At 43.9% G+C, this 25,579-nt stretch overlaps 2 protein-coding genes across 4 annotated transcripts in view; one reads left to right on the top strand and one right to left on the bottom strand.

Moving 5' to 3' along the window:
• Positions 1 to 17,753, bottom strand: part of sppl2 (signal peptide peptidase-like 2) — a 39,319-nt gene extending 21,566 nt beyond the window's left edge. For 2 of the 3 annotated variants that reach the window (XR_005945144.1, XM_041204471.1), the window contains exons 1-8: positions 17,498 to 17,753; positions 15,565 to 15,684; positions 11,887 to 12,069; positions 8,357 to 8,446; positions 5,187 to 5,326; positions 4,265 to 4,404; positions 3,420 to 3,516; positions 3,185 to 3,295 (exon numbers count right to left, since the gene is read on the bottom strand). Coding sequence is in view for 2 of the 3 variants with exons in the window: in XM_041204471.1 (XP_041060405.1) it covers positions 3,185 to 3,295; positions 3,420 to 3,516; positions 4,265 to 4,404; positions 5,187 to 5,326; positions 8,357 to 8,446; positions 11,887 to 12,069; positions 15,565 to 15,684; positions 17,498 to 17,545 (929 nt within the window). In the remaining variant the exon portion in view is untranslated. Of the gene's footprint in view, positions 1 to 3,184; positions 3,296 to 3,419; positions 3,517 to 4,264; positions 4,405 to 5,186; positions 5,327 to 8,356; positions 8,447 to 11,886; positions 12,070 to 15,564; positions 15,685 to 15,831; positions 15,923 to 17,497 lie in introns of those variants that run through there. The other variant, XM_041204472.1, reaches the window with a different exon arrangement.
• Positions 17,749 to 20,839, top strand: lsm7 (LSM7 homolog, U6 small nuclear RNA and mRNA degradation associated). The gene is made up of 4 exons (XM_041204473.1): positions 17,749 to 17,850; positions 18,309 to 18,399; positions 19,073 to 19,144; positions 19,929 to 20,839. The coding sequence occupies exons 1-4, from the start codon at positions 17,845 to 17,847 to the stop codon at positions 20,069 to 20,071; spliced, it is 312 nt and encodes a 103-aa protein (XP_041060407.1). The 5' UTR covers positions 17,749 to 17,844; the 3' UTR covers positions 20,072 to 20,839.
• Positions 20,840 to 25,579: the final 4,740 nt, after the last annotated feature.

Genomic DNA, 25,579 nt, shown 5'->3' with positions numbered 1-25,579 from the left:
ACAGCTATCTCAACTACAGCTCCTCACACCCCGCTTCTTGTAAGGACTCCATCCCATTCTCTCAGTTCCTTTGCCTCCGTCGCATCTGTTCTGATTATGCCACTTTCCAAAACAGTTCCTCTGACATGTCTTCCTTCTTCCTTAACCGAGGTTTTCCACCCACAGTAGTTGACAGGGCCCTCAACCGTGTCCGGCCCATATCCCGGGCATCCGCCCACACACCTTCTTCTCCCTCCCTGAAACATGATAGGGTCCCCCTTGTCCTCACTTATCACCCCACCAGTCTCCGCATTCAAAGGATCATCCTCCGTCATTTCAGCCAACTCCAGCATGATGCTTCCCTTCACACACCCACACAGATCCCCCCACCCCCCACCCCCAACCCCAGTGGCTCCCAATGCGGTCTCCTCTACTTTGGAGAGACCAAACGCAGACTGGGTGACCGCTTTGCAGAACACCTTCAGTCTGTCCGCAAGCATGACCCAGACCTCCCTGTCGCTTGCTATTTCAACACACCACCCTGCTCTCATGCCCACATGTCTGTCCTTGGCCTGCTGCAATATTCCAGTGAAGCTCAACGCAAACTGGAGGAACAGCACCTCATCTTCCAACTAGGCACTTTACAGCCTTCCGGTCTTAATATTGAGTTCAACAACTTCAGATCATGAACTCTTTCTTCCATCCCCACCCTCTTTCCAATCCCCCCCTTTCCACCTATTTTTAAATTTATTTCGATCTATTGTTTTATCTCCACATTTTAGCCCATTTTGACCACTTCCCCCCACCCCCACTAGCTCATCTTGCCTTCTACCATTAATGTCCCCATTAGCACATTCCTTAGATAATATAACCACCGTCAATATCCCTTTGTGCTTTTGTCTACGACATCTTTGGCAATCTCTTCTTTGCCTCCACCTATCACTGGCCTTCTATCCAGCTCTACTTGTCCCCTTTACCAGCTTATATTTCACCTCATTTCTATATTTCCTTAGTTCTGATGAAGAGTCATACGGACTCAAAACGTTAACAGTGTTCCTCTCTGCAGATACTGTCAGACCTGCTGAGTTTTTCCAGCTATTTTTGTTTTTGTTTGACACTTAACTGTATATTCTTTTACTTTTTTAAAAATTGGATTCTAACTCCCCTTATTTCTGATACCCGCATGTGTGTTTGCCCGAATGACTGCATGGCGGCTGAATGTTTGACGTTGCATTTTTATTATTTTTCTCGGATTTAGTGATTAATAAATCTTCTCTTTCTTTGTCTCAAGAAAACCTTGTTTGACTGGTTCCCTATTGCCAACAGTTTAAATAGTTAAATACATTCTTATTCGAAAAAGGCATAGCTTCGTGAAAAAGAAACTTAAACCTCTGTTATGACCAACCCAGGAGGTTGAACAGAGGGAAGCCAGTTAACCCTTTCTCACCTGGATGTAACAAATTAGACAGTGAACATTAGTGTCTGAATTTTATGGTGTGAACATTGGTGCATAAATTAGAGTGACTATTAGTGCATAAATTAGAGTGACTAAATTACATTACATTATAAATTACATTACTGCAAATGTAACTGTATAATAATATGATGTAAATGCTATATGAATACATGATTGCATCAAGTTCCTTTTCACAGAAGTGGGTTAAAATCAACTAGCAGATAAGAACTCTCACATAATGGTTTTGGAATTAGAACATAAATATTCACACTACATAATTTCAACATCAGGGAATGTAAACAAGTACGAACAATAACCATTCATATTCAAGATGTAATAAAGAGCTAAAACCTGCCAACGCTGGTAATCTGAAATACAAAACAATGGAAAACATACAAGCCAGTCAGCAGGCTCTCCAAAGCCTGTCCACCATCTACAAGGCACAAGTCATGAGTGTGATGGAATGCTCTCCATTTGCCTGGATGAGTGGAGCTCCAACAACGCTCAAGGAGCTTGACATCATCCAGGAGAAGCAGCCCGCTTAAACCCCTTCCACAAACATTCACTCCCTCCACCACCGACGCACAATGGTGGCAATGTGACCCATCTACAAGACTGCAGAAAATCACCAACACTCCTTAGGCAGTATCTTACAAACCCATGACCTCTACCATTTAGAAGGACAAGGTCAGCAGATACATGGGAACACCACCACCTGGAATTTTCCCTCCAAGCAATCACCATCCTGACTTGGAAATATATTACCATTCTTTCACTATCGCTGTGTCAAAATCCTGGAACTCACTCCCTACCAGCACTATGGGTGTACCTGCACCACAGGGACTGCAGTGGTTCAGGAAGGCAGCTCACCATCACCTTCTCAAAGGCCATTAGGGATGGGCAATAAATGTTGGCCTGCATCCCACCCACATCCTGTAAATGATTTTTTAAAAAATCTGTGTAGGGAACAGACTAGTTCATTTTATCATAGCTTGAAAAATCAACAGCATTTAAATAGGAGCAGAATGGTTAGGAAAAGGAAAGAAGCATATAGAGCGAAGAAGCAATCACTTGTAGTATGTTTAAAAGAAAATCAGAAGACGGTAGGATGGTAGTGATGAAATTTACTTAAGACATGGGAGGAAACATCATCTTAAAATATTAAAGATATGAGGGAGGCAAAGGTTATGTAAAAAAACTGAATCAGTAGGCGGGACAATAACGCAAGTGAAAAGGCAAATAGGATAAGCTATTGAAAGAGAGCAAGATCAACAATCCAAATAAAAAAAGCTAGCCAATTCATAGTGTGCAGATTCCAACAAGGACTAGGAGAGCTGGTGGGGTTGGGGGGTGGGGGGAAGTGGTGCCGGAAGGTCCTTCACTCCAAGCACCAATCTGCCTGCCCCCCTCTTCAGTCATTACAAATCACCAGCATTGTTTGCTGTGAAGAAAGTGGAGGATATAGTTAAGGTCTGAAGATAATTAAAGTCATCTCGAGCTTTTGATGATCTTTACTAAGACAGTGCAGAAGGTCAAAAAGGTCAGTGGCAGTAGGGTGGGTAATTGAAATGGCAAGTAGCCAGTAGGCCGGGATCAACAATTGTGAACAGAATAGAGATGTTTGACAAGGCAGCTACCTAACCTGCATTTGGTTTCCCTGGTGTAGAGGAGACTGCACTGTGAGCAATGGATACAATATGAGGAAGTACATAGAAATACTAAAATAAACAACAAGATAATGTTACTTACTTGTCTTCATTTCTGAATACTGCCCACATACAGCTAACAGAGACACAAAATAAGCCCAGAACCAGCATCCGTACCTGGGGCCGCTTGTGAGTACATGGTAGGTCTGGAATCCTGATTAGAAGAACAGAGAGCAGTCAGGGTAATGTCAAGTGACGGGCAAGGAGAGAATTCTAAATTCATGGTTGTTTTAAGTTCCGTTTTTATATCAATTTACAAAGGACATATTTTAAACTACCTGCATTCACAGAATGGAATCCTCCCTACAAATGGGGACAAGCAGCTGTAAAGTCCGATGGAGGAGGCAAGGCAGAAAATTCCTATGATTACGTACACTGGTTTTGAGAAAAGAAACAGAAAAGAAACAGAAAAGATGCTTATCTGATGTGGCTTTTGAATATTTGCAAGTGTCACAGTAGTTTCCAAATTTCTCCCCTCAAGCATCACACTTGGAACTGAGCATCTAATTTCAACCGAAAAATTCCATGTCATCTGTTTTTGTGAATTTTCTTCTTCTGAAAATATAGACCCCTGTAGTTCCAGACATTGAATATTATGCAGCACCTCATCTATTCCAAACAGGAGTCTAGACAGTGAGCATCGGCAAGCTAACTGTTGAGGACATCAAAACAGAGCCCAATCCTGCTGTTGTCTAATATCTGCACACGTCAACTTCTCAGCAGCAGAAGTCACTGGTTCAGGGTTCCTGAACCATAGCTAAATTTTTTCCCCTCTTTACTCCAGAGGTCCGAATGCTAATTGGAGGACTCCTGATATCTGGCTGAGATCAGCAGAGGCAGGAGAGACTTTGGGGAATGGTTGTGTTAACAAATGGATGAAACCCGTGAACTTCCTTGCAATGTTTGACACAGTTACACTGACTACGCCAAAAAACATTTATTTGCTCTACTCTCTGTATAAGTCAATGTAGAAGTTCTACCACAGGAATGCATGTTAGAATATTTCAATCATCAACCCACAGCAAGAATATAATTTATTGCGCAAAGTGTAACTTCTGGTACAGAACCTGCTGCCATCTAGCCCACTCCCAGACATTTGGAAATTCAGTAAGCAGTGACATACCTAGCTGATGATAGAAGTAGTAAAGGAGCACCAGCATTGAGCAACACATAACCACAAAAATACAGATCATAATTGGTGTAACATCGACAGTTTCATCATCCTGTTTGTCTGCCCCATCATGCTTATGTTTCATGTAGCGCCTTAAACAGGAACAGAAAATATTAAAATTGCCATCACATTTCACACGAATGAAAACTTCCACAGCATTGTCTAGATGCAAATTTTATCCAAGCTTGTTTTTATTCATTCATAGGATGTGTGTGTTTGCTGGCCTATCCCTTAAAGCTCATGAGAAGGTGGTGGTGAGCCACCTCTTGGAAGCACTGCAGTCCACATGATGTAGGTACACCCACAGTGCTGTTAAGGAGTTCCAGGATTTTGACCCAGTGACAGTGAAGGAAAGTCAGGATGGTGTATGAATTGGAGGGGAACCTATAGGCAGTGGTGTTCCTATGCATCTTACGTTGTAGTGCAGTTGCTGGGAGAAAGACGCACAAGTGCAGACTAGTGACTAAAAGAGAAATGATCTGCCAATTTTGCACGATGTACTTTCAGTTCCTATTGGTCCTATTCAACAGTGAATCAGAAAGGAATTTTGGCCTGCTCTAGTTGCTTCCTTTATATAGTTGGATAGAGTTTGATGGCGTAAACATGACCTCTGCGGCCAGTGGTAAAGTAAACCCAGTATATGCAATGGTGCCAACCATCAACCTCAGGAAAATGATCACAAGGGAATTGCAGCATTGGATAGTTGAGGTAGAACAGAATTGCAATTGTGCAAATAATGTTCCAAAAGTATTTTTGTATTACGAACATTCCTCTGGCAGGTTCAGCCCAGATGACTGGGGGAGTATCCACAGCCATCAATCAAATAACTCACTACACACCAACTGCTTACTTCCACACAGCAGGAATCACCTACTTTTTCACATCTTTGCTTCCTGCCCAGTAACCACCGATAGCGACTGTCCCAACTGCCATGACGAAGATAACCACTATGTTATAATCCAGAAATGGTTCGTTTGGGGCATACATCGCTACTTTGATCGATTTCCCAAAAGTCTGTTGTGGAAAGAAATCATTTTGTTAAAAAATGGTTTGCTCGTTTAGTTTTATCAATTGGAAGGTTACACATCAGGCATCACTGGCTGTGGCAGGGCTTAAAGTAGCAAACCATGTTAATAGGAGTGGTGAGAAATGAGAAATTTAGAATGTTTTATAATACATTCATGGGATGTGGGCATTGTTGGCTAGGCCAGCATTGCCCAGCCCTAATTGCCCTTGAGAAGGTGGTGGTGTGCTGCCTTCTTGAACCGCTCCAGTCCATGAGTTGTAGGAATACCCACAGTGCTATTAGGAAGGGAGTCCCAGGATTTTGACCCAGCAAAAGTGAAGGAACGGTGATATGGTTCCAAGTCAAGATGGTGTATGACTTGGAAGGTGGTGGTGGTCTCATGCATCTGCTGCCCTTGTCCTTCTGGGTGGTAGAGGTCACGGGTTTGAAAAGTGCTGTCAAAGGAGCCTTTGGGAGTTGCTGCAGTACATCTTGTAGCTGGTATACACTGCTGCCATTCTGCGTCAGTGATGGAGGGAGTGAGTGTTGAAGGTGGTGTTATGGGGTGCCAATCAAGTGGGCTACTGTATCCTGGATAGTGTCAAGCTTCTCGAGTGTTGTTGGAGCTGCACTCATCCAGGCAAGTGGAGTACGTTAAACTTCCAATACTGTTCTGCTTGCACATGTCTAACCACTGTGAATGATGATCAGCATTAGGGTGAGCAGATATGTGTCATTGGGCTCACATATTATGGATCACAGAGTATCAATCACCCCATAACAAGTTTAATCTCCTGTTTCAATAATTTGCATAAAGGGAACTTGTTGATACCAATAGATCTTGCCATTCTGATTTAGGGTTTATCTACCAATAATACAAGTGATAAAAGCAGCACTTACCTAATCAATTTCAAACCGGTCAAAGCCAGAAAGCAGCCAAGATGCTGGGCTGGGTCGGTAGGACTGTAAAAGTGGGCAGCTGGGAGAATGAGGGTGCTGGTGCAAAATGCAGTTTGGTCAACCCTGTCTCACAAGTTATTTCACTCCAAAAGTAATTAATTGGGAAGTGCTTTGAGATATTTCAACTACATCTTAAGTTAAATGTAATTGTTTTCTTTGCTTCACTGTAAGCAAAACCTTCAGTTAATCAATGCTACAGATAGATTAGTGAAACACAAACTCTGCTTTAGAGCTCAAATTACAGGAATCTACAGATCCCTCAGAAGTGACATCAACAAATCCAGTTAATTAGATCAGAATAATTCATTATATCCAGAATTCAACAGGATACACCATTACTGTCAGCTGCTGGTGCTAAAAAAAAGCTCGACAGTCCTGTTCTACATCAGAATGTCTAGTTGGCATCGTAAGGAAGCACAAGATGGCATGGCTGGGTCAGGATCGACCTGCAGGGCTCAGAAAGATAGTAATGAATGACACAGAGTTATCCACAGCTCTTACTCAGTCCTCCAGCACTCCACAAGGACACAAGCTGGTTGCATGCAAATGAATGCACAATTTAAAAATTACCACATAAACTGACCAAAATGCAGTATGGCGTACTTGTACATCAACCCACTGCACCATGAGATGGCAGCACACCTCTGGACACACTTCTACTCTTGATTGTACTACCAATAGAAGCTCCCATCACTGCCTAGATACTGCTACATGGCAGACGAAGAAAAGGAACACTAACTGTAAGGCAAGTCATCCACACACTTGCCTGCATTCAGACTGAGAGTGGTACTGTCATTTTAACTTCATCACCAAGATAGTGTCCTTCCATCTCCTTTAACTTTTAACTTCAACTTTAAAATCTCTCACCCTTTTTTTCCAAATTCCTCCATGGTCTTGCTCCTGCCTCTGTAATTTTCTCCAGCTCTACAACCCTCAAAAATCCCTGTGCTCTTCCAATTCTGACATCTTGCACATCTTTCTTTTTCATTGTTCCACCGCTGTAGACCATACCTTCAGCTGTCAAGAGCCTTAGCTCTGTCAAGTCTCTTAACCTCTCCTTGTTCCACTTCCTTTAATATGTTCCTTAAAACTTACCTCTTTAACCAGGCTTTCTCTTATCTAAAACAAAAACAGAATTACCTGGAAAAACTCAGCAGGTCTGGCAGCATCGGCGGAGAAGAAAAGAGTTGACGTTTCGAGTCCTCATGACCCTTTCACCGCTCTCCTTGTAAAGAAAAATCAGTTCTGTTGAAGGGTCATGAGGACTCGAAACATCAACTCTTTTCTTCTCTGCCGATGCTGCCAGACCTGCTGAGTTTTTCCAGGTAATTCTGTTTTTGTTTTGGATTTCCAGCATCCGCAGTTTTTTTTGTTTTTTTCTTAGCTATCCTGATATATCCCTGCATAGCTCATGTCAAATTTTGTTTAATAATAAAGGCAGACTTGCATTTCTATAGTACTTTTCATGACCATGGGACATCTCAAAGGGCTTAACAGCCAATGAAGCACTTCTGAAGCGTAGTCACTGGTATAATGTAGGAAACGCAGCAGCCAATATCCGCACAGCAAAGTTCAACAAACAGCAATGTGATAATGACCAGAAATTGTAAATATTGGCCTAGATAACAGGGATAACCAAGGTTCCTGCTCCTAGTCACTATTCAGGGATTCTTGCTGGAAAGTGAGTGGATGCTGTGTGAGGCGAGGAACAGACATCATAGGAATGATCTCTTGAGGATTTAACAGACTGCCAATGATGGGTTGAGTCGTAAATGGTGTGAATTTGTGTCATCAGTGGAGAAGAGTGGAGCAGAAAAAATAACTATGGAAAAGCAGCTAAAAACACGTAATACATCTAAGTGACTTGCTCAGTCAGTACATAGTGTCTGCCAATTAATTTCAGCCTATTGCATTTTGCTCTGTGATTCTGTGTCTCAGATTTTAACTGCTTCCTTCTTTTCTTTCACTCACTCCTGCTGGTCTATTTAAGTGAGAGCACAGCTTTCAACCCACACTGATCAGCAGTAAATACTTTCAAAACACCCCACCTACTAACAGGGACACATGAGAAGCTTTACCTTTGATATATCAAGCATGTCATCGTAACTGAGGAGAGCAACAGGGATATCAATTTCCTCGTACTGACTCCCATTTCCACCTGGAGGCACCTACAGAGCAGGACAAAAACAACCATATATTAATCAGACACGATAGTTTACACTGACGTGTCTATAATCCCATTGTTTCATCATACGTTTATTGTGCAGTTTTGAGAAACATAAGAAGAGACAGCAAAAAGCTGCAGGCAGTATCTGCACAAACAGTGCATGACTCCTAATCTAGGCCAACATTTCACATAAATTCACTAATAGGTAACGGATAATTGGCGGGATAACAGATAGAGCATTTATTCCAATTACTAATGGATTTCCTGTGATGCTGTTCATGAGGCTATTTAGGAGAATAACTGCAGCTACCTTTAAAAAAATCTGAGACTATTAAAAAAGACAGCGTAACTGGGGCCATAAAAAGCATAACTGGGGTATCAAAAAAGGGATATAGCAGAAACAATTAAAGCAGAATAGGGTTTTGTTTTCAGCAAGTAATCTCCCTTTGTCTAGTAAGGAAGCACATCAAGCCACAGAAGAAACAAGTAGTGGCAAAGGAGTTGGGATGGGGAGCATGTTCAGAAATATCTTTTAGGTCGGGGACTCAAAAAAAAGATATTAGGCCTACAGGCAAGCTAGCAGTGGATGAGGAACATCGAATGGGATCTGGGATCAAAATAGTGAATTGGGCAGAACATCCAGAAACAGGCTTCCAGATCAGGTTAGAAGGCAAAGCAGGAAATAATGTGGAGGCCAGGAGTTGAGCAAATTAAGATTTGACAGCAGCAAGTAGGGTGCAGCTCTTGGAGTTTGCCAGGGAAGTGACAAGAAACACTTACCTGAGGGAATGGGGGAGGCTGAATGAAAAGAGCAAGACTGGGGCTGGTAAATAGGAAAAAACAGGTCCCAGCACAACAAGGGTAGACAGGGGAGGTGATTTGGAAATGATTGAAGCCAAGGGGAGGTAAAAATAAAGTAAAATGTATAAATAAAACAAATATAAATTAAAAAGTTAAAAGTTTGAGAAACTAGAATACTTACCTGGAAGTGCAGAAAAACAAGATGACAGATACAGTTGGGCTTCAGAAATTGTAAATTGCTCTGCTGCACCACCTGTTACCTGCAGCCTACAACTGCTGTGGTACAGAAGCTCTTTACATTGGCAATTTCAAGGTTAAATGTTGACACTGAAGCGTGACAACAGGAAAGGGTATAGCTGGACAGAAGTACGTGCATATGCAAGATTTTTAGTGAGATTTAGATAGTTTTCAATGAAACCCGTTTTCACTACAGCCCCTCTCCCACATCAGCACAGAGTTCTATACAATTCCTGCAGCAAGGCATGGTTTCCAAGGTCTGGATGTCCACCTCAGTGACTAGGTTAAGTTTACCATCCTTTGTGCTCTAGAATTGACTTACAAATCAAAGTGTCACCATGATTAGCAGTTGGGATCCACATGCTCACTCGATGGCTTATGCGATCGCACTCTTCTTTCAAAAATGTGTGCGTTCTGCATACAGCATCTTATGCATTCATTAATACATTTATTTACTAATGTTTGGGTTTCATTTGATGAAAAGCAGAGCGGCAAATGATCAATGTTCAGGCAGTGTAAATGCTGCGTTGAAATACTTAAAACATTGAAATACTTAAAATCCTGAGAAAATAAACCACTCAAGGTCCATTAATTTCTGAGTAAACACCTGAAAGTTAGGTCAGTGTAACTTATACCAAACAGTGCCCAGCAGTTGATTATTAAATAGTAACCAAAATGTTATCCTTGAGGCCCACAGCTGATTGGACTGGCGTCCAAATGTTACCATGGAGACACAACAAACAGTGTAGTGGGGGGGGGGGAAGGAAAAGAGGAGATGTGCATTGATTCAACACTACAGGGTCCGCACTGAAAACAAAAAGCATCATTTCACCAGAGAAGCAAAGAATGGCAACTGACATTTCTGTAACTTCCTTCATATTTATCATGATCTGAAAATGCTTTAGAAGGAGGTGGAAAAATGGTGGATGTGAAGCAGGATTGGTGAAATGTTATTTTGTGTGTGTGTGTGTGTGTGTGTGTGTGTGTGTGTGTGTGTGTGTGTGTGTGTGTGTGTGGGGGGGGGGGTGCCAAAAGCATGGATGAAAAGAAGTGTTGGCGTTTGATAGCAGAGAAAAGGGTGGAGGGAATCAGTGGGTTGGTGCATAGTGAGTGAAATCTGTTAGTACAACAGAGAGAGAAGGGAACCAGTAGAAATCCAGCATCAGATGGACTCTGGGCATTGTGGAGATTTAGTTGGAGGATATCAGCAAGGTAAGATACAGGTGGGCCAATAAAGGATTGAAGTGCAAGGACAAGATTCATTAAGTCAATTTGTGGAGCTAAAGGAGGTATGTGAGAAAAGAAAGGACAGGAGCATTAGAGAGAATGCAGTGAAAACTAATGCTAACCCTTTTGTAGTACCACCGAAGTCTCTTTCAAGATAAAGTAATTTAATCACTGTCATATTACCAATTTTGTTAGAAGGATACAACATTAAACCGATGTCTCAGATTCACCTTCAGAGGAGCAACTTACGAAGCGGGGTTATCGCAACAGAGGCCAGTTGTGTGACTCAGTTTTACAGCAAGTCTGATGTGGATCCCACTGTGGAATGAAACTGCCGTGTAAATTACATAGAATTAGATAGAATATACAGCACGGAAACAGGCCATTCAGCCCAATCCATGTCAGCATTTAGCTTCCTCCCATACTTCCTCATCTAATTATCCACATAACCCTTTATTCCCTTCTCCCTCATTTGCTTATATAACTTCTCCTTATATGCATCTTGTGGTGGCAATGTCCACATTCACATCACTTTCTGGGTAAAGAAGGTTCTTCTGAATTCCCTATTTGGTTATTTGGTGACTATCTTGGCCCCCAGTTTTGGTCTTTCCCACAAGGAGAAACACTGCCAATGTGCTTTCATCCAAGACACAGCGGCAAGTAAGATATCATTACAGACACAGGATTCATGCAGTATCTGCAACCCTCGTTTTAAAACCAAACTGCACTTGATTAAAATGTTCATTCTAAGGAATTCTTTAATGCTTAATGCTACTGAAACTGGTTACCTTGAAACAGCAAATTAAAAAGTAACACCCTTTAATAACTCAAATGACAGTTGAAACCCTAGTGCTGAGTTATGAATGGGGACACTGTTATCAGCCTTAGCATTCCTAACACATTGCTGTGTTAACTAAACAGCCATAGAGGCAATGTAATTGGCTTTAGCACATAGAGGAAGGTAGTGGGGGAAGAAAATGCCAGGGTTTCTGCTTCTCATTGCTAATAAGTGATTTTTGCTACAGTCACTGACATAACACAGTACAGTTAATAAAACTGGTAGCTACATGCAGTTTTTAACATAACTTCAGCTTACAGGAGATGCAGCAGTGCAAAGTCACTAATACAGGCACAATCAGCTAAACCAGAACAATGTTCCTGTCCAACATTTCTTACCAGGCTCTGCCTGCTCACAATGAGCAGTCCTTTGGCTCCATTGATCTGAGCAAGTCGTACTTTCTCATAGAAAGTACAGTTCCCGCGCATCACCATGGCGATTCTATTGCTAAATCCTTGTAGGGGCACATCTGAAGGTGTGCACAGGTCAGAGGATGTCAGGTCCTGGAGCTGCAAGAGAGACTGAGAGAGAAAGAACATCATTCAAGGTGCAGGATAAACAGACAGGGTGAGATGTTTCCAGAATCACTTTTAGCAAATCAAAAGTGCTCCTGGTGAAAAAGGATTGAATCTGAATAAATAAATCGGGTATGACTGGAACTGTGCACCATTTTAAAATGAATATTTAGATTAAAATATTACCAATTTAAAAACAGTACACTAAGATCACAATACAATTAAAATGAATCATATACACAATGCTAATTGCGACAGAACCGCACATGTTACACTCTGCGTTAACGAAAGTTTAAAAAGGACAATCTCTGGCAATTTTCTTCACTTTTTAAGGCACTGAATCATTGCTGGAGAGATGTTCCTATGGAAATTAGATACCAGCCGGTACTTTGTTTAAGTGGTTGTCCTTCACATGTGAGCCTACAGAATGAGTGTCTGCAAACAATTTAATGGTGAAGATCACTGTAACCAAGCTTGATCCTATCCTTACACAAGGCTCATCAAAGTGCACTCCTCCAGAAAGTCATTAAATAGCAATAAAGGACAACAAGACTGGCTTGTTTTCATCAAATGTTATGGTGAATCATTAACACCCCAAGTGCTGTATCAACTGAAATCAGCTAGCGCCAGAGTGTGGAATCTGGCGCCTTCCTGTCTCTGATTTATTAGACTGTTTGTCCGACTTCTAGAATTGGATGAGGAGAAATTTCCTCCAACTAACTATCAGGAAGGCTGAAGCCACTGTCTTTAGTCCCCACCACAAACTCTGTTCCTAACCAGTTTCCATCTCTCTCCCTAGCTCCGCTGAAGCCAAGCCAGACCTTGGTGTTGCATTTGACCTCATGATGAGCTTCACCGCATATCCACTCCATCACCAATTCTGCCTGCTTCCACCTCAGTAACATCACCTGATTCTGAACCGGGTTCAGCTCATCTGCTGCTGGAGCCTTCATCCATGTCTTCATTACTTCTAGACTTCACTCTTGCAATGCTCTCTCGGCCAGCTTCTCATCTCCCACTCTATATAAATTTATGCTCATCCACAACTCTTGCATCTAAACTCGCACCAAGTTCCATTCACCTATCATCCTATGTTTGCTGAGCTATATTGCTTCCCAGTCCGCCAATGCCTTGATTTTAAAATTCTTATTCTTGTTTTCAAATCCCTCCATGGCCTCGCCCGTCCCTATTTGTAATATTCTTCAGTCCTACGAGGAACAAAGAGGATGAATTGCAGACATAAATTCAATTTGAAGGGCATGACATGGCAGCCATTACTGAAACATGGCTGCAAGACGATATGGACTAAATATACCAGGTTATAACGCCTACAGGAAAGATTTGGAAAATGGTAGAGGAAGAGTGCCACCTCAGTGGATATGGATAAAATTACTCATTATTAGAGAGGATGTAAGGAGAGGTAAACATGCAATGGAGGCTTTATGGTCATAATTAAAACATAGAAAAGGGTTCAAGACTTAAGTAGAAGTTGTATAATGGGTCTCCTGGTAGCAGCTGTGAAGTAGTGGATTGTATAAATGCTGAGGTTAGACAAGTATGTAGCAGAGTGGTTTTAACTTTCACATAGAATGGAATAAGGAGACTAGCATGTCAGAAAGGTCGTGAATTTCTTGAGAGCATCCAGGGCAATTTTCTGCAGCAATATGTCCTTGAGCCAACAAGGGGGCAATATTAGATTTAGTAATAAGTAATGATCCAAATTTAATTAACAATCAAAACCATTTATCTCATTTATCAACATTTATCTAATGCTGATCTTAATATGAGCAAGTTCAACATAGTTTCTCATTTCTCCCTTTCAAACACTAAGATTTAGAGAGACTGACTTCAATGGGATGAGACAGAGACTGCCCACAGTAAACTGTGCAAATCTGTTAATGATTAAAAGGACACAATATTTTGAGGAGGCGACTAGGTGTCAGGGGAGTGTCTATGGATTTCCTGAAGGCATTTGATAAAGTCCCTCAAAAGAGGCTATTTGCTTAAGTTGAAGCTCATGAAATTTAAGGCAAATTATTGACCTGGTTAGGAAATTGGCTGAACGGCTGGAGACAGAGTACAAATATTGGGCAGATACTCAAATTGGCAGAATGTAGTGGTGTTCTACCAGGATTTGTGTTGGACCTCAACAATTCACTATATTTATGAACTTAGATGGTGGAATAGAAAGCCAAATTTGCCAATCACACAAAGATAGACAGTGTTTGTAAGCAGCGTAGATGGAAGAATTATAATCCAAAGAGATAACGGTAGATGAAGCAAATGGATAAAACTGTGGCAAACAGATTTCAATGTGGTTAGGCGAAGGTTACCTACTTTGGACCAAAAAGGACAGAACAGGATAGTTTCTGGGTAGTGAAAAGTTAGAAGTAGTACAGGTCTAAAGAGTCTTGGGATTCCAGGTCCATAGGTCATTAAAATATTGTGAACAGGTACAGAAAATAATCAAAAAGGTTAATGGAATGTTGGCCTTTATATCTAGAGGAATAGAATATGAGGGGGTAGAAGTTATGCTATGGCAACAAAAGGACAGGATAAACTGTGGACATTTTCGCAAAGCAATTATAACATAGTTCTGTATCTGCTTTATTGGAGTGAAAGTGACGTAAAAGAACTGATTATTGTAGGAAACGAATCTGGGTCATATTTAAAGGGAAAATTATCCCACTGAATGGCCACATAACCATAACTACTACAGATGATAACTAGATACATTCCCCATTCCTTCTCTTTTACAGTCTCACGCATAACACTACTGGGCACAGGCAGCACAGGTGCTGATCTTTCCCACAGAAACATGCAGTGACTTGCTGAACAGAGGATCGGGCGTCTATGACAGATGCGTCACCAGGGATGACAGAGGAGAGGTACCTAAAGAACAAGGCTGCTCCCTGGTGGTTCCCAACCAGCATGTTTAAAGCATTACACTACGAGAACAGGGAACCACGAGTTACTAACACATGTATATGTGTTAAATATCACATGGATTGCAGTAGTTCAAGATGGCAGTTCATTACCACCTTCTCAAGGGCAATTAGAGATAGGCTATAAATGCTGGCTTAGCCAGTGATGCCCACATCCCATGAAAGAATAAAAAAAATACATTTTCCATTCGACTTTGATTTTGTTTCAGACCCGAGGAGTACTTCTTGAAAAATATCCATGAACTAGATGCAAGAAACATGGCTTTGTACCTTACAGTTCATTTGTGCCCTCTTCAGATGCTGCAGACATACCTTCTGACTGCATTACTCTCAGTTAGGTAATGGAGCAGTGCAATTAGGGCTTGATCTGCAACTTTGGGGACTGAGACGCTGCACAGCCCTTCTAGGATCCCTCCTTGGGAGGTTTTAAGGCATAAGAACCCTCCCTGGAATGTGTAGCCAGGATGAGTTCCAGATGCCCAAGATGATTACTCTTACTTTGAGTATTAATGAAGATGTAAGGCATTTGCTGAAATGTTCCTTGATGCACACTTACCGCCTTACTGAGATCATGAGGTAAATAGGCCCAGGAGGGGTTGAATTGGATGCAGTAATCTTTTGTATTTCCATGTTCCTTCTCAGATAGCACGTGAACCATCCCATACTCAGACAGCACCTGCATATTTCAGGACAAACTGCATCAGGTTAGCAGCTCCAAATAAAGTAGGTACACACCATGTCAGCCTGCACTTGGCCAAAACCCACAGTTGCTGAATTAACACAGTAGGACAGTGAGTGAGACAACTAATTATTTCCTTCTTACCATTTGATCACTGTTAATTATTCCCTTCACTTACAATGATGGTGAGTTCTGAGTTTACAGGTTCCAAGCAAAGGGCATGTTGTATCACAAGTGACAGTGCAGGGATTGACAGCTGGTATGAAGGACTGTTTTCTTAGCAAAGGTTAAAAGACAGTGATCACAATTATCCACAGTCTGAACGACTCATTAGTTCTTGAAACTGGCGGGTGTGGGGTGGGGTGGGAAGAGACCTGGTTTTGGGGGGGGGGGGGGCAACGACGACGGGTTGAGACAACGGGTGGGGCGAGGCAACAGGGGCAGGGCAGTGGAGAGACGGGGGGAGACGACGAACGTGGGGGCTGGCAGGGTAGAGACGACGGGGGTGCGGGTGGGTGGGTGGGTGGGTGGGCGGGGGGGAGACGACGGGGGTGTGGGTGGGTGGGTGGGCGGGCGGGGGGAGACGACGGGGGTGTGGGTGGGTGGGCGGGCAGGGGGAGACGACGGGGGTGTGTGTGTGGGTGGGTGGGTGGGCGGGGGGGAGACGACGGGGGGGTGTGTGTGGGTGGGTGGGTGGGGGGGAGACGACGGGGGTGTGGGTGGGCGGGCGGGCGGGGGTGTGGGCAGGCGGGGGACGACGGGGGGAGCAGGTGGGCGGGGGGGGGAGACGACAGGGGTGTGGGCGGGCAGACGGGGGTGTGGGCGGGCAGACGGGGGTGGGCAGACGCGGGGGGTCAGGTGGGTGGCTGGGTGGGGGGGAGACGATGCGGGGGTTGGGGGGTGGCTGGGTGGGCCGGGAGACGACGCGGTGGGTCGGGTGGGTGGGGAGACGACGGGGGGAGCGGGCGGGCGGGGAGACGACGCGGGGGGGCGGGGGGTCGGGCGGCTGGGGAGACGACGCGGGGGGGCGGGGGGAGACGACGCGCGGGGGGGGGAGACGACGCGCGGGGGGGGAGACGACGCGCGGGGGGGGAGACGACGCGGGGGGGGGAGACGACGCGCGGGGGGGGGAGACGACGCGCGGGGGGGGGAGACGACGCGCGGGGGGGGGGAGACGACGCGCGGGGGGGGAGACGACGCGCGGGGGGGGGGGAGACGACGCGCGGGGGGGGGAGACGACACGCGGGGGGGGGAGACGACGCGCGAGGGGGGGGGGGGGGGGGGGAGACGACGCGCCCGGGGGGGGGGAGGGGAGACGACGCGCCCGGTGGGGGGGGGGGAGACGACGCGCGGGGGGGGGGGGGGGGGGAGACGACGCGCGGGGGGGGGGGGGAGACGACGCGCGGGGGGGGGGGGGGGGGGAGACGACGCGCGGGGGGGGGGGGAGACGACGCGCGGGGGGTGGGGGACGACGCGCGGGGGGGGGGGGGGGGAGACGACGCGCGGGGGGGGGGGGAGACGACGCGCGGGGGGGGGGGAGGGAGACGCGCGGGGTGGAGGGGGGAGACGACGGGGGCGTGGGGGAGCGGGCGGGCAGGGGGGACGCAGGGGGTCGGGTGTGGGGACGACGCGGGGGGTCGTGTGGGTGGGGGGGACGACGCGGGGGTGGGTGGGTGAGCGAGGGAGACGACGGGGGGGGGGCGGCGGTAGCGGGTTAATTTAGGGTCCCTTAGCCGGCTGAGTGGTGATGGGTTTGCAATGAAGATGAGCAGTCGGCTGCCCCACGCTGTTTTCGGGCAATTGCCGGTACCTGACTGAGCTGGAGGACGAACAGCAGCAGCCGCGCTCCCAGCGCCATCTTCCAGTTACGGTTTGGAGTCCCCCCTCCAACCGGCACAATGGTCGCGCCACCACAGCGTCCGGAACAATCCAAATCCACAAAATAGGGAGGGCTTACGTTGGCGGAGGTCGGTGGCGGTAAACGGCTTGTTTAGTTTTTTTTACATTTCTAAGGTGGGGGGGGGGGGTCGAAAACCAGTCGCTGCTGAGCAGCTGAGCTTGGGAGATTCGATCGGAAACTTTGTGTTACCGGAACCCAGGCCGACGTTCGGGGTTAAAGGTCATGAGGTTCGGAGGTCAGAGGTTGTGGGTGCGGTGATGGCGGTGAGAGAAAGGAGTGGGAATGGGCTGGTGGCTTATAGAGGGAGCGGAGTCGGGAGGGAATGAGTTTCCGGGCTGGGCTAAGGATCTGTATTCTTCAGTGGTGTTTCTGCTTTAGGTCTGGAGCTTGAGCTGTAAAACTGCAGGGATTATGATTGTAAACCCGGAGTAGCCTGGGGAGAGGCCAGGCTCTGGGTTAAAACCCCCACTGATTTGTTTCTTTCGGTCTTTCCAGGCCCCAGATTTCGGCCCATGAAACCTAAGCCTGGAACCCTTACTCGCTGGTTTGTTTAGTTTTAGTTTCATGGTCTTCTTCTAACCGTGTAGAAAGTCTGAGTCAGGCTAGCAGCTTGATTTAGCTGCATATTCACCGAAACGTGGGGGGTTATCGGAGGCCCTGGTACCGAGCTCGAGCTGTGAGAATCCAGATTCTGACATTCCTTTTCTATCTTTAAATTCAGGATAAGGAAAAGAAAAAGAAGGAGAGCATTCTCGACCTCTCCAAGTACATAGACAAAACAATCCGTGTAAAGTTTCAAGGTGGACGAGAAGGTACGGTTTGATGATCTAGCCTTTATAATTATCTAGGACATATGGATATTTTGACGTTTACAAGAGGCGACAACAGCAACTGAAATGTGAATCTCCAGTTTGGGGAAGGACTACCTGGCTATTTGGATGAGCATTGGCTGAGTATTGGGAATAAGTTCAGAAAAGCTTGAGGAAAGAAATTGATACAAATTTAGACTTATTGGTGAAGTCAAGCGATATACATGTTCCACCTTGTTACTTTTAGAAAGAACGTGTTTATTTTTTTTAACATTCAGCTGCCCAGAATAACTATCATTACGTTTTAGATCGGTGGTAATGAGGGGGCTGAGTTTAGCAAATGTAAAATGGACTAAAATAGAAGCTTCAGCAATTAATTATCAAGAGAACTAGCTGTGAAGTGATGCAGATACAACTTGCCAGTGAATTGTAGTAGTATTTCTTCACTGTTCTCTTGTAAGTTAAAATGACTTTAACTGGAACTGAAGACTTGCTGTTTTAATGCTAGCCTTCATTGATCATTACTGAAGTTAATACCCCCAGGGTGGGAGAGGTGGGGAAGGAAAGGACGATAATGGTAAGAGTCCTGTGTGCTGTATGTTTTGGTTCCATAGTATAGTGTCTGTTGCAGAGTTAATTTGAAGTTTCTTGAAATTACTTTCTTTTCCCTCGACAGCCAGTGGGATTTTGAAAGGATTTGACCCGCTCCTCAATCTTGTATTGGATGGAACAATAGAGTATGTGAGAGGTAAGCCACAACAAAAGCATTTGTGCCATCACTAAGACCTCTTTCTACCTCTAACATCCCAACTGCACCCTTACCTCAGCTCATCTGCTGCTGAAACCCTCATCCATGTCAATTCTACTGGTTACACTCTTGCCTGGCTTCCCACATACGTCATGCATAAACTTGAAGTTATCCAAAACTCTGCTGTCTATGTCTTTACTCACACCAAGTCCTATTCACCTGTCACCCCTGTGTTTGCTGACCAAATTTAACTCCTGCTTAATGTCTCGGTTCTAAAATTCTCATCCTCATTTTCAAACCCTTCCATGGCCTCTCCTCTCCCTATCTCTAATCTCTTCTGACCCGTAACCCTCAGAGATCTGTGCTTCTCTAATTCTGGTCTCTTAAGCATCCATGATTTTTACTGTCCAACTGTTGGTGGCCATGTCTACAGCTGCCAAAGCCTTATGCTCTGGAAGTCCTTCCCTAAACCTCTCTTCCTCCCTACCTCTCTTTCTTCTTTTAAGACATTCCTTAAAACCTACTTCTTTGACCAAGCTTTTGGTCAAATGTCCAAAATATTTTGTTATGTGACTTGGTGTCAGATTTTCCTGTGCAACATCTTGCAACATAATTTTATTAATTTAAAGTTACTAAATAAATACAAGTTGTTCCTTCAAGTGAATATTTATTATACAGTTTCCTATAACCTATTTATTATGTTCCACAAAGTGCTTTGTATTATAGAGCTGATGATCAAGGGTGAATAAATATTTTGTACAAACCTAACATTAATAACTTTCAGATCCAGATGACCAATACAAATTGACTGAAGACACACGGCAGCTTGGCTTGGTTGTATGCAGAGGGACCTCAGTTGTTCTGATTTGCCCACAGGATGGGATGGAGGCCATTCCAAACCCTTTCATCCAACAACAAGATGGTTAACTTGGAAATGACTCATCACTGTATCTCAGGATTCCAATTTAGTTGGTTTTATCCATTAGCCAATGTGTCATGATGGGGACTTGTAATATCACCAGCACTGGGGGATGTTTCTAAATGTGGCTGTGTTATGGGTGGTGAACAAGAGCTTGCACTCATTTCTTTATCTTGTGCAGATCCGTTGTGAACTTGTTGCCATCTATCCGCCAGTTGCATATTGCAGTACTGGCTGGACTACCCAAGAGTGTTTCCTGGCAGAGGCACATTTAGACATGGCAGCAGTCTGTGTAACACATTGGAACAAGATTTTAGGAATGAAGCTGTGCCTATGATATTTTGAGTTTTCTGTGGTACTAGAATCATAGTACAGTAGAAACAGTCACTTAATTCAAGCTCCGGCTGAATTTCCCCAGCAATGATCACTAGTGGAAGTTACTTTGGTTTAAAAAAAAACCCAGCTGATTTAGAAACCTGCAATTTTATACTCTACATTGTTTATTTAAAATTTTGTTAAATTGAACATGTTTCTGGAATCGTCTTTTTTTTGAGGCAACTTTTACCCTATCTGCTTTTTTAAAAATGAATTACCAGTGTTGAACAGTCATTCTGTATGGTTGTGAACAACATTTAATAACTTACGTTGGAGTCTTGCATAGAAACTTGTTTAATGTAAGTCTCTTCAGAGATTAGATTTGTTTCCTTGTTTACTTTTTGAAGCTGGATGTGGATAGCAAACTTGTTTTCCTTGTACAATAAACCTTTGTTTTTCCAGTTGTTAGTACTGGGTCTGCTTTAATTTGCTTCAGTGATGAGGAAATGTAACAGCACTATATGAATCAATAATTGAGATTTTCAAAGTGGCCTCTTGCTCTGATTATGTTCAATCTTCTGGCCCTTCAAGTATTTCTGTCCTTTTAGAAAGTGGAATGCAACAGTTATCCACAGGGACATTTAAGATGTGAACTAATTTAGAATCTCTGTTAAATGCAAAAACTAAAAAGAAAATACGGGACAAAGTCAGATCAGTCAGCAGCTGAGGAGAGGACAGATAAGGTTATGTTTTGGTTGTGGCCCATGTCAGCACTGTAACTCTGAATTCTAGGGATCTTCACAACTAACTGTATTGATGAAATACTGTCAATGCAATGTATGGGTATAAGCTCTTCTGTAAAGCCATTTTCATATGCTCTTAAAGTTGTTTCTTCATTTGAAGACTTTTAACAGTGCTGTATATGTACCAGTTTGACTTGTATCTAGACACAAGTCAAGGAGCACAGCCTTTGACCTAACCAGTTGATTATGTACATTGCATTAAGTATTGACCTAACTTTGAAAGAATGGTGGCAGACTATTCCATATTTGGACAGCAAATTTTCATTTTATTAAACTCTGTTACATGATGCCATATAATGTATGATTTTTTTCTCATTTTTCCTGCCCAACTCTTAAATCTGCCATTGGAGAGGCACCAAGCAGAGACCAGGCATCTCTCCATAGGATGGTAGCGGTTTTTGCGTGTATAGTAACTGAGCAGTTCTTTCACTGGACAGCTGAATGTTATAGGCAAGTTTCTTTTATTATTCTTTCATTGGAATAAGGTGTCACTTTGTTGCCCATCCCTAATTGCCCTTCAGAAGCTGATGGTGAGTCTCCACCTTGAACTGCTGCAGTCCATCTGGTGTAGGTACACTCAGTGCTGTAAGGGAGGGAGTTCCAGGATTTTGATCTCATGACAGTAAAGGAATGGCAATATAGTTCTGAGTGAGGATGGTGTGTGGCTCGGAGGGGAACTTGTAGGTGGTAGTGTTCCGATGTGTCTGCTGCCCTTGTACTTCCAGATGTTAGAAGTCGTGGGTTTGGAAGGAGCTGTTAAAGGAGCCTTGGTGAGTTGCTGCAGTGCATCTTATATATAGTACACACTGTGCGTTGATGGGGAGGGACTGAATGTGTAGGTTGATGGATGGGCTGCTGATCAAGCGGGCTGCTTTGTGTTGGATAGTGTCAAGCTTCTTGAATGTGGGAGTTGCAGTCATCCAGGCAAGTGGAGAGTATTCCATGGCATTTGACTTGGACAACCTTGGGGGAGTCACAAGGTGAGTTAATTGCCTCAATTCCTAGCCTCTGACATTTTGTATTTATGTGGCTGGTCCAGGTAAGTTTCTGGTCAATGGTAACACCTCAAGTGGGGGATTCAGCATTGGTAATGTCATTGACTGTCATGAGGAAATGGTCAGATTTTCTTGTTGGAGCTGGTCATTGCTTGGCTCTTAAGTGGCAAGTGACATTTGCATCTTATATCAGCCGAAGACTGAATGTTGTTCAGGTCTTGCTGCACATGAACATGGACTGTTTCAGTATCTGAGGAGTTGCAAATGGAGCTGAACATTAAGCAACCATTAGTGAACATTGCCACTTCTGTCCTTATAATGGAGAGAAGGTCATTGAAGCAGCTGAAATTGGTTGCGACTAGGACACTGAGACTTACCATCTCTAAATTTAAGCTCATCCAATTTACCTAAAAATGCAAATTTTCCTTACACCTCACATTCTAAAACTTCAGCCATGTTTATGTATTTAGCATTTCAAGTCTAGCTTCTTGTTGATGACTCAAAGCCTCCAGACCAGCTATCTCTAATTCAATTAAATCCCACACACACAGAAACTATCCAAACCCCACTATTAACCTACCTTTACAATAAATCACAATATTATGAGAATTATTATATTTTCATGACACTACTTGTAAAACTAAAGTGTAGACACCTTGCAGGAATTGCGCGAATTGCATATCTAAGCCTGTTCAACACTATCTAGCAGATGACACCAAAATAGGTGGGAAAGTAAGTTGCAATGAAGAAATAAGTAATTTACAAATGGATATGGACAGGTTAGGTGAATGGGCCAAAATTTGGCAGACGGAGTTTAATGTGGATAAGTGAGAGGTCATCCATTTTGGTCAGAAGAATAAAAAGGCGACTTATTATTTAAATGGAGAGAAACTTAAGAATGCTTCAGTGCAGAGGGACCTGGGTGTCCTCGTGCATGAATTACTGAAAGCTAGTATGCAGGTACAGCAGGTAATAAGATAGTCTAATGGAATTTTGGCATTTATTGCTAAAGGAATAGAGTATAAAAATAGGGAAGTGTTTTTGCAATTGTACAAAGCATTGGTGAGACTGCACCTGAAGTACTGTGCACAGTTTTGGTCATCTTACTTGAGGAAGGATGCAGTTGCATTGGAGGCGGTTCAGAGGAGGTTGCTATGATCAATTGCAGAGATGCGGGGCTTGCCTTATAAGGAGAGAGTGAGCAGTTTAGGCCTATACTCGCTGGAGTTTAGAAGGATGAGAGGAGATCTAATTGAGGTATATAAGATGCTAAAGGGGATAGACAAAGTAGATGTGGAGCAGGTGATCCCCCTTGTGGGGCATTCTAGAACGAGAGGCCATAGTTTTAGGTTAAGCGGTGGTAGATTTAAATCAGAGATGAGGAATTACTTTTCTCAAAGGGTTGTGAATCTGTGGAATTCACTACCTCAGAGTGTAGTGGATGCTGGGATGCTGAATAAATTTGAGGAGGAGATAGACAGATTTTTAATTAGTAATGGGTTGAAAGGTTATGGGAAGAGGGTGGGAAATTGGAGCTGAGGCTGAAATGAGATCAGCCATGATCGTATTGAATGGCGGGGCAGGCTCGGGCTGAATTGCCGACTCCTGCTCCTAGTTCTTACATTCTTATGTTCTAGTCTTGCAGGTAGCCAAAGTTCCTGCTGAGTTTAATGTAGTATCCCATTTTCTTTCATTGTCTTTTTGCTGGATTAAATTCAACTGGGTATTTTCTGATACTTAGATAATTGAACAGATCACTCAAGTATTAAAGGAACCCTCATGTCTTGTGTCATTATACTGTGACTTGCTGAATTATTAGCCTGATTGGCAAACCTTGTCATGAATTTTTGCAGTTTTTATAGTAAAATGAACCTATTGTCTTATGTTGTAATTTTTCATTGCAAGGGGTTTAGCTCAGTTGGCCGGATGGCTCACATGAGGGTCAGATTAACATCAACAGTGTGGGGTTTGATCCCAGCTGAGGTAGACTCGGTCTGCTTCCTTACCCTACCCTTTTTAAAAAAAGAATCACGGCACTTAGCTGTGGTTGGCAAATAATCGCCAAGACCTGCTTTCAGGCAAAGATCTCCAGGAGAGGAATTTCTTTTTATGCTCACCCTGCTGTAATGTATAGCCTGTTTATCAAAACCCTGTTCTTAATCTAACAACTTCTTCAACACCATGTTATATCACTGATGCCCCTGAAATTCAAAATTCACCCTCTCATAATAGCCATAAAGTCAGTCACAGAGTGCAGAAGAGGCCCTTTGGCCCATCGAGTCTGCATCGACACTTAAGAAATACCTGACTTACCTACCCAATCCCATTTACCAGCACTTAGCCCATAGCCTTGAATGTTATGACGTGCCAAGTGTTTATCCGGGTACTTTTCAAAGGAAGCAAGGCAACCCACCTCCACCACCCTCCCAGGCAGCACATTCCAGACCGTCACCATCCTCTGGGTAAAAAGGTTTTTCCCCATATCCCCCCTAAACCTCCTGCTCCTCACCTTGAACTTATGTCCCCTCATGACTGACCCCTCAACCAAGGGGAACAGCTGCTCCCAATCCACCCTGTCCATGCCCCTCATCATCTTGTACACCTCAATCAGGTCGCCCCTTAGTCTTCTCTGCTCCAACAAAAACAACCCAAATCTATCCAACCTCTCTTCATTACTTAAATGTTTCATCCCAGGCAACATCCTGGTGAATCTCCTCTGCACCCCCTCCAGTGCAATTACATCCTTTCTATAATGTGACGACCAGAACTGCACACACTACTCCAGCTGTGACCTTACCAAGGTTCTATACAATTCCAACATGACCTCCCTACTTTTGTAATCTATGCCTCGATTGATAAAGGCAAGTGTCCCATATGCCTTTTTCACCACCCCACTAATATGCCCCTCTGCCTTCAGAGATCTATGGACACACATGCCAAGGTCCCTTTGTTCCTCAGAACTTCCTAGTGTCATGCCATTCATTGAATACTTCCTTGTCAAATTACTCCTTCCAAAGTGTATCACCTCACACTTTACAGGGTTAAATTCCATCTGCCACTTATCTGCCCATTTGACCATCCCGTCTATATCTTCCTGTAGCCCAAGACACTCAACCCCTCACTGTTAATCACCCGGCCAATCTTTGTGTCATCCGTAAACTTACTAATCCTACCCCCCACATAGTCATCTATGTTGTTTATATAAATGACAAATAATAGGGGACCGAGCACAGGTCCCTGAGATACGCCATTGGACTCTGGCTTCCAGTCACTAAAGCATCCTTCTGTCATCACTCTCAGCCTCCTACAGCTAAGTGAATTTTGAATCCTTCTTATCAAATGACCCTGCATCCCATGTGCATTTGCCTTCTTTATAAGTCTCCCATGTGGGACCTTGTCAAAA

This window comes from Carcharodon carcharias, chromosome 14 (assembly GCF_017639515.1).
Source record: "Carcharodon carcharias isolate sCarCar2 chromosome 14, sCarCar2.pri, whole genome shotgun sequence".
Classification (NCBI taxonomy): domain Eukaryota; kingdom Metazoa; phylum Chordata; class Chondrichthyes; order Lamniformes; family Lamnidae; genus Carcharodon; species Carcharodon carcharias.
The sequence above is the reverse complement of the archived record's forward strand: the minus strand, read 5'-3'. Positions and strand labels throughout refer to the sequence as shown.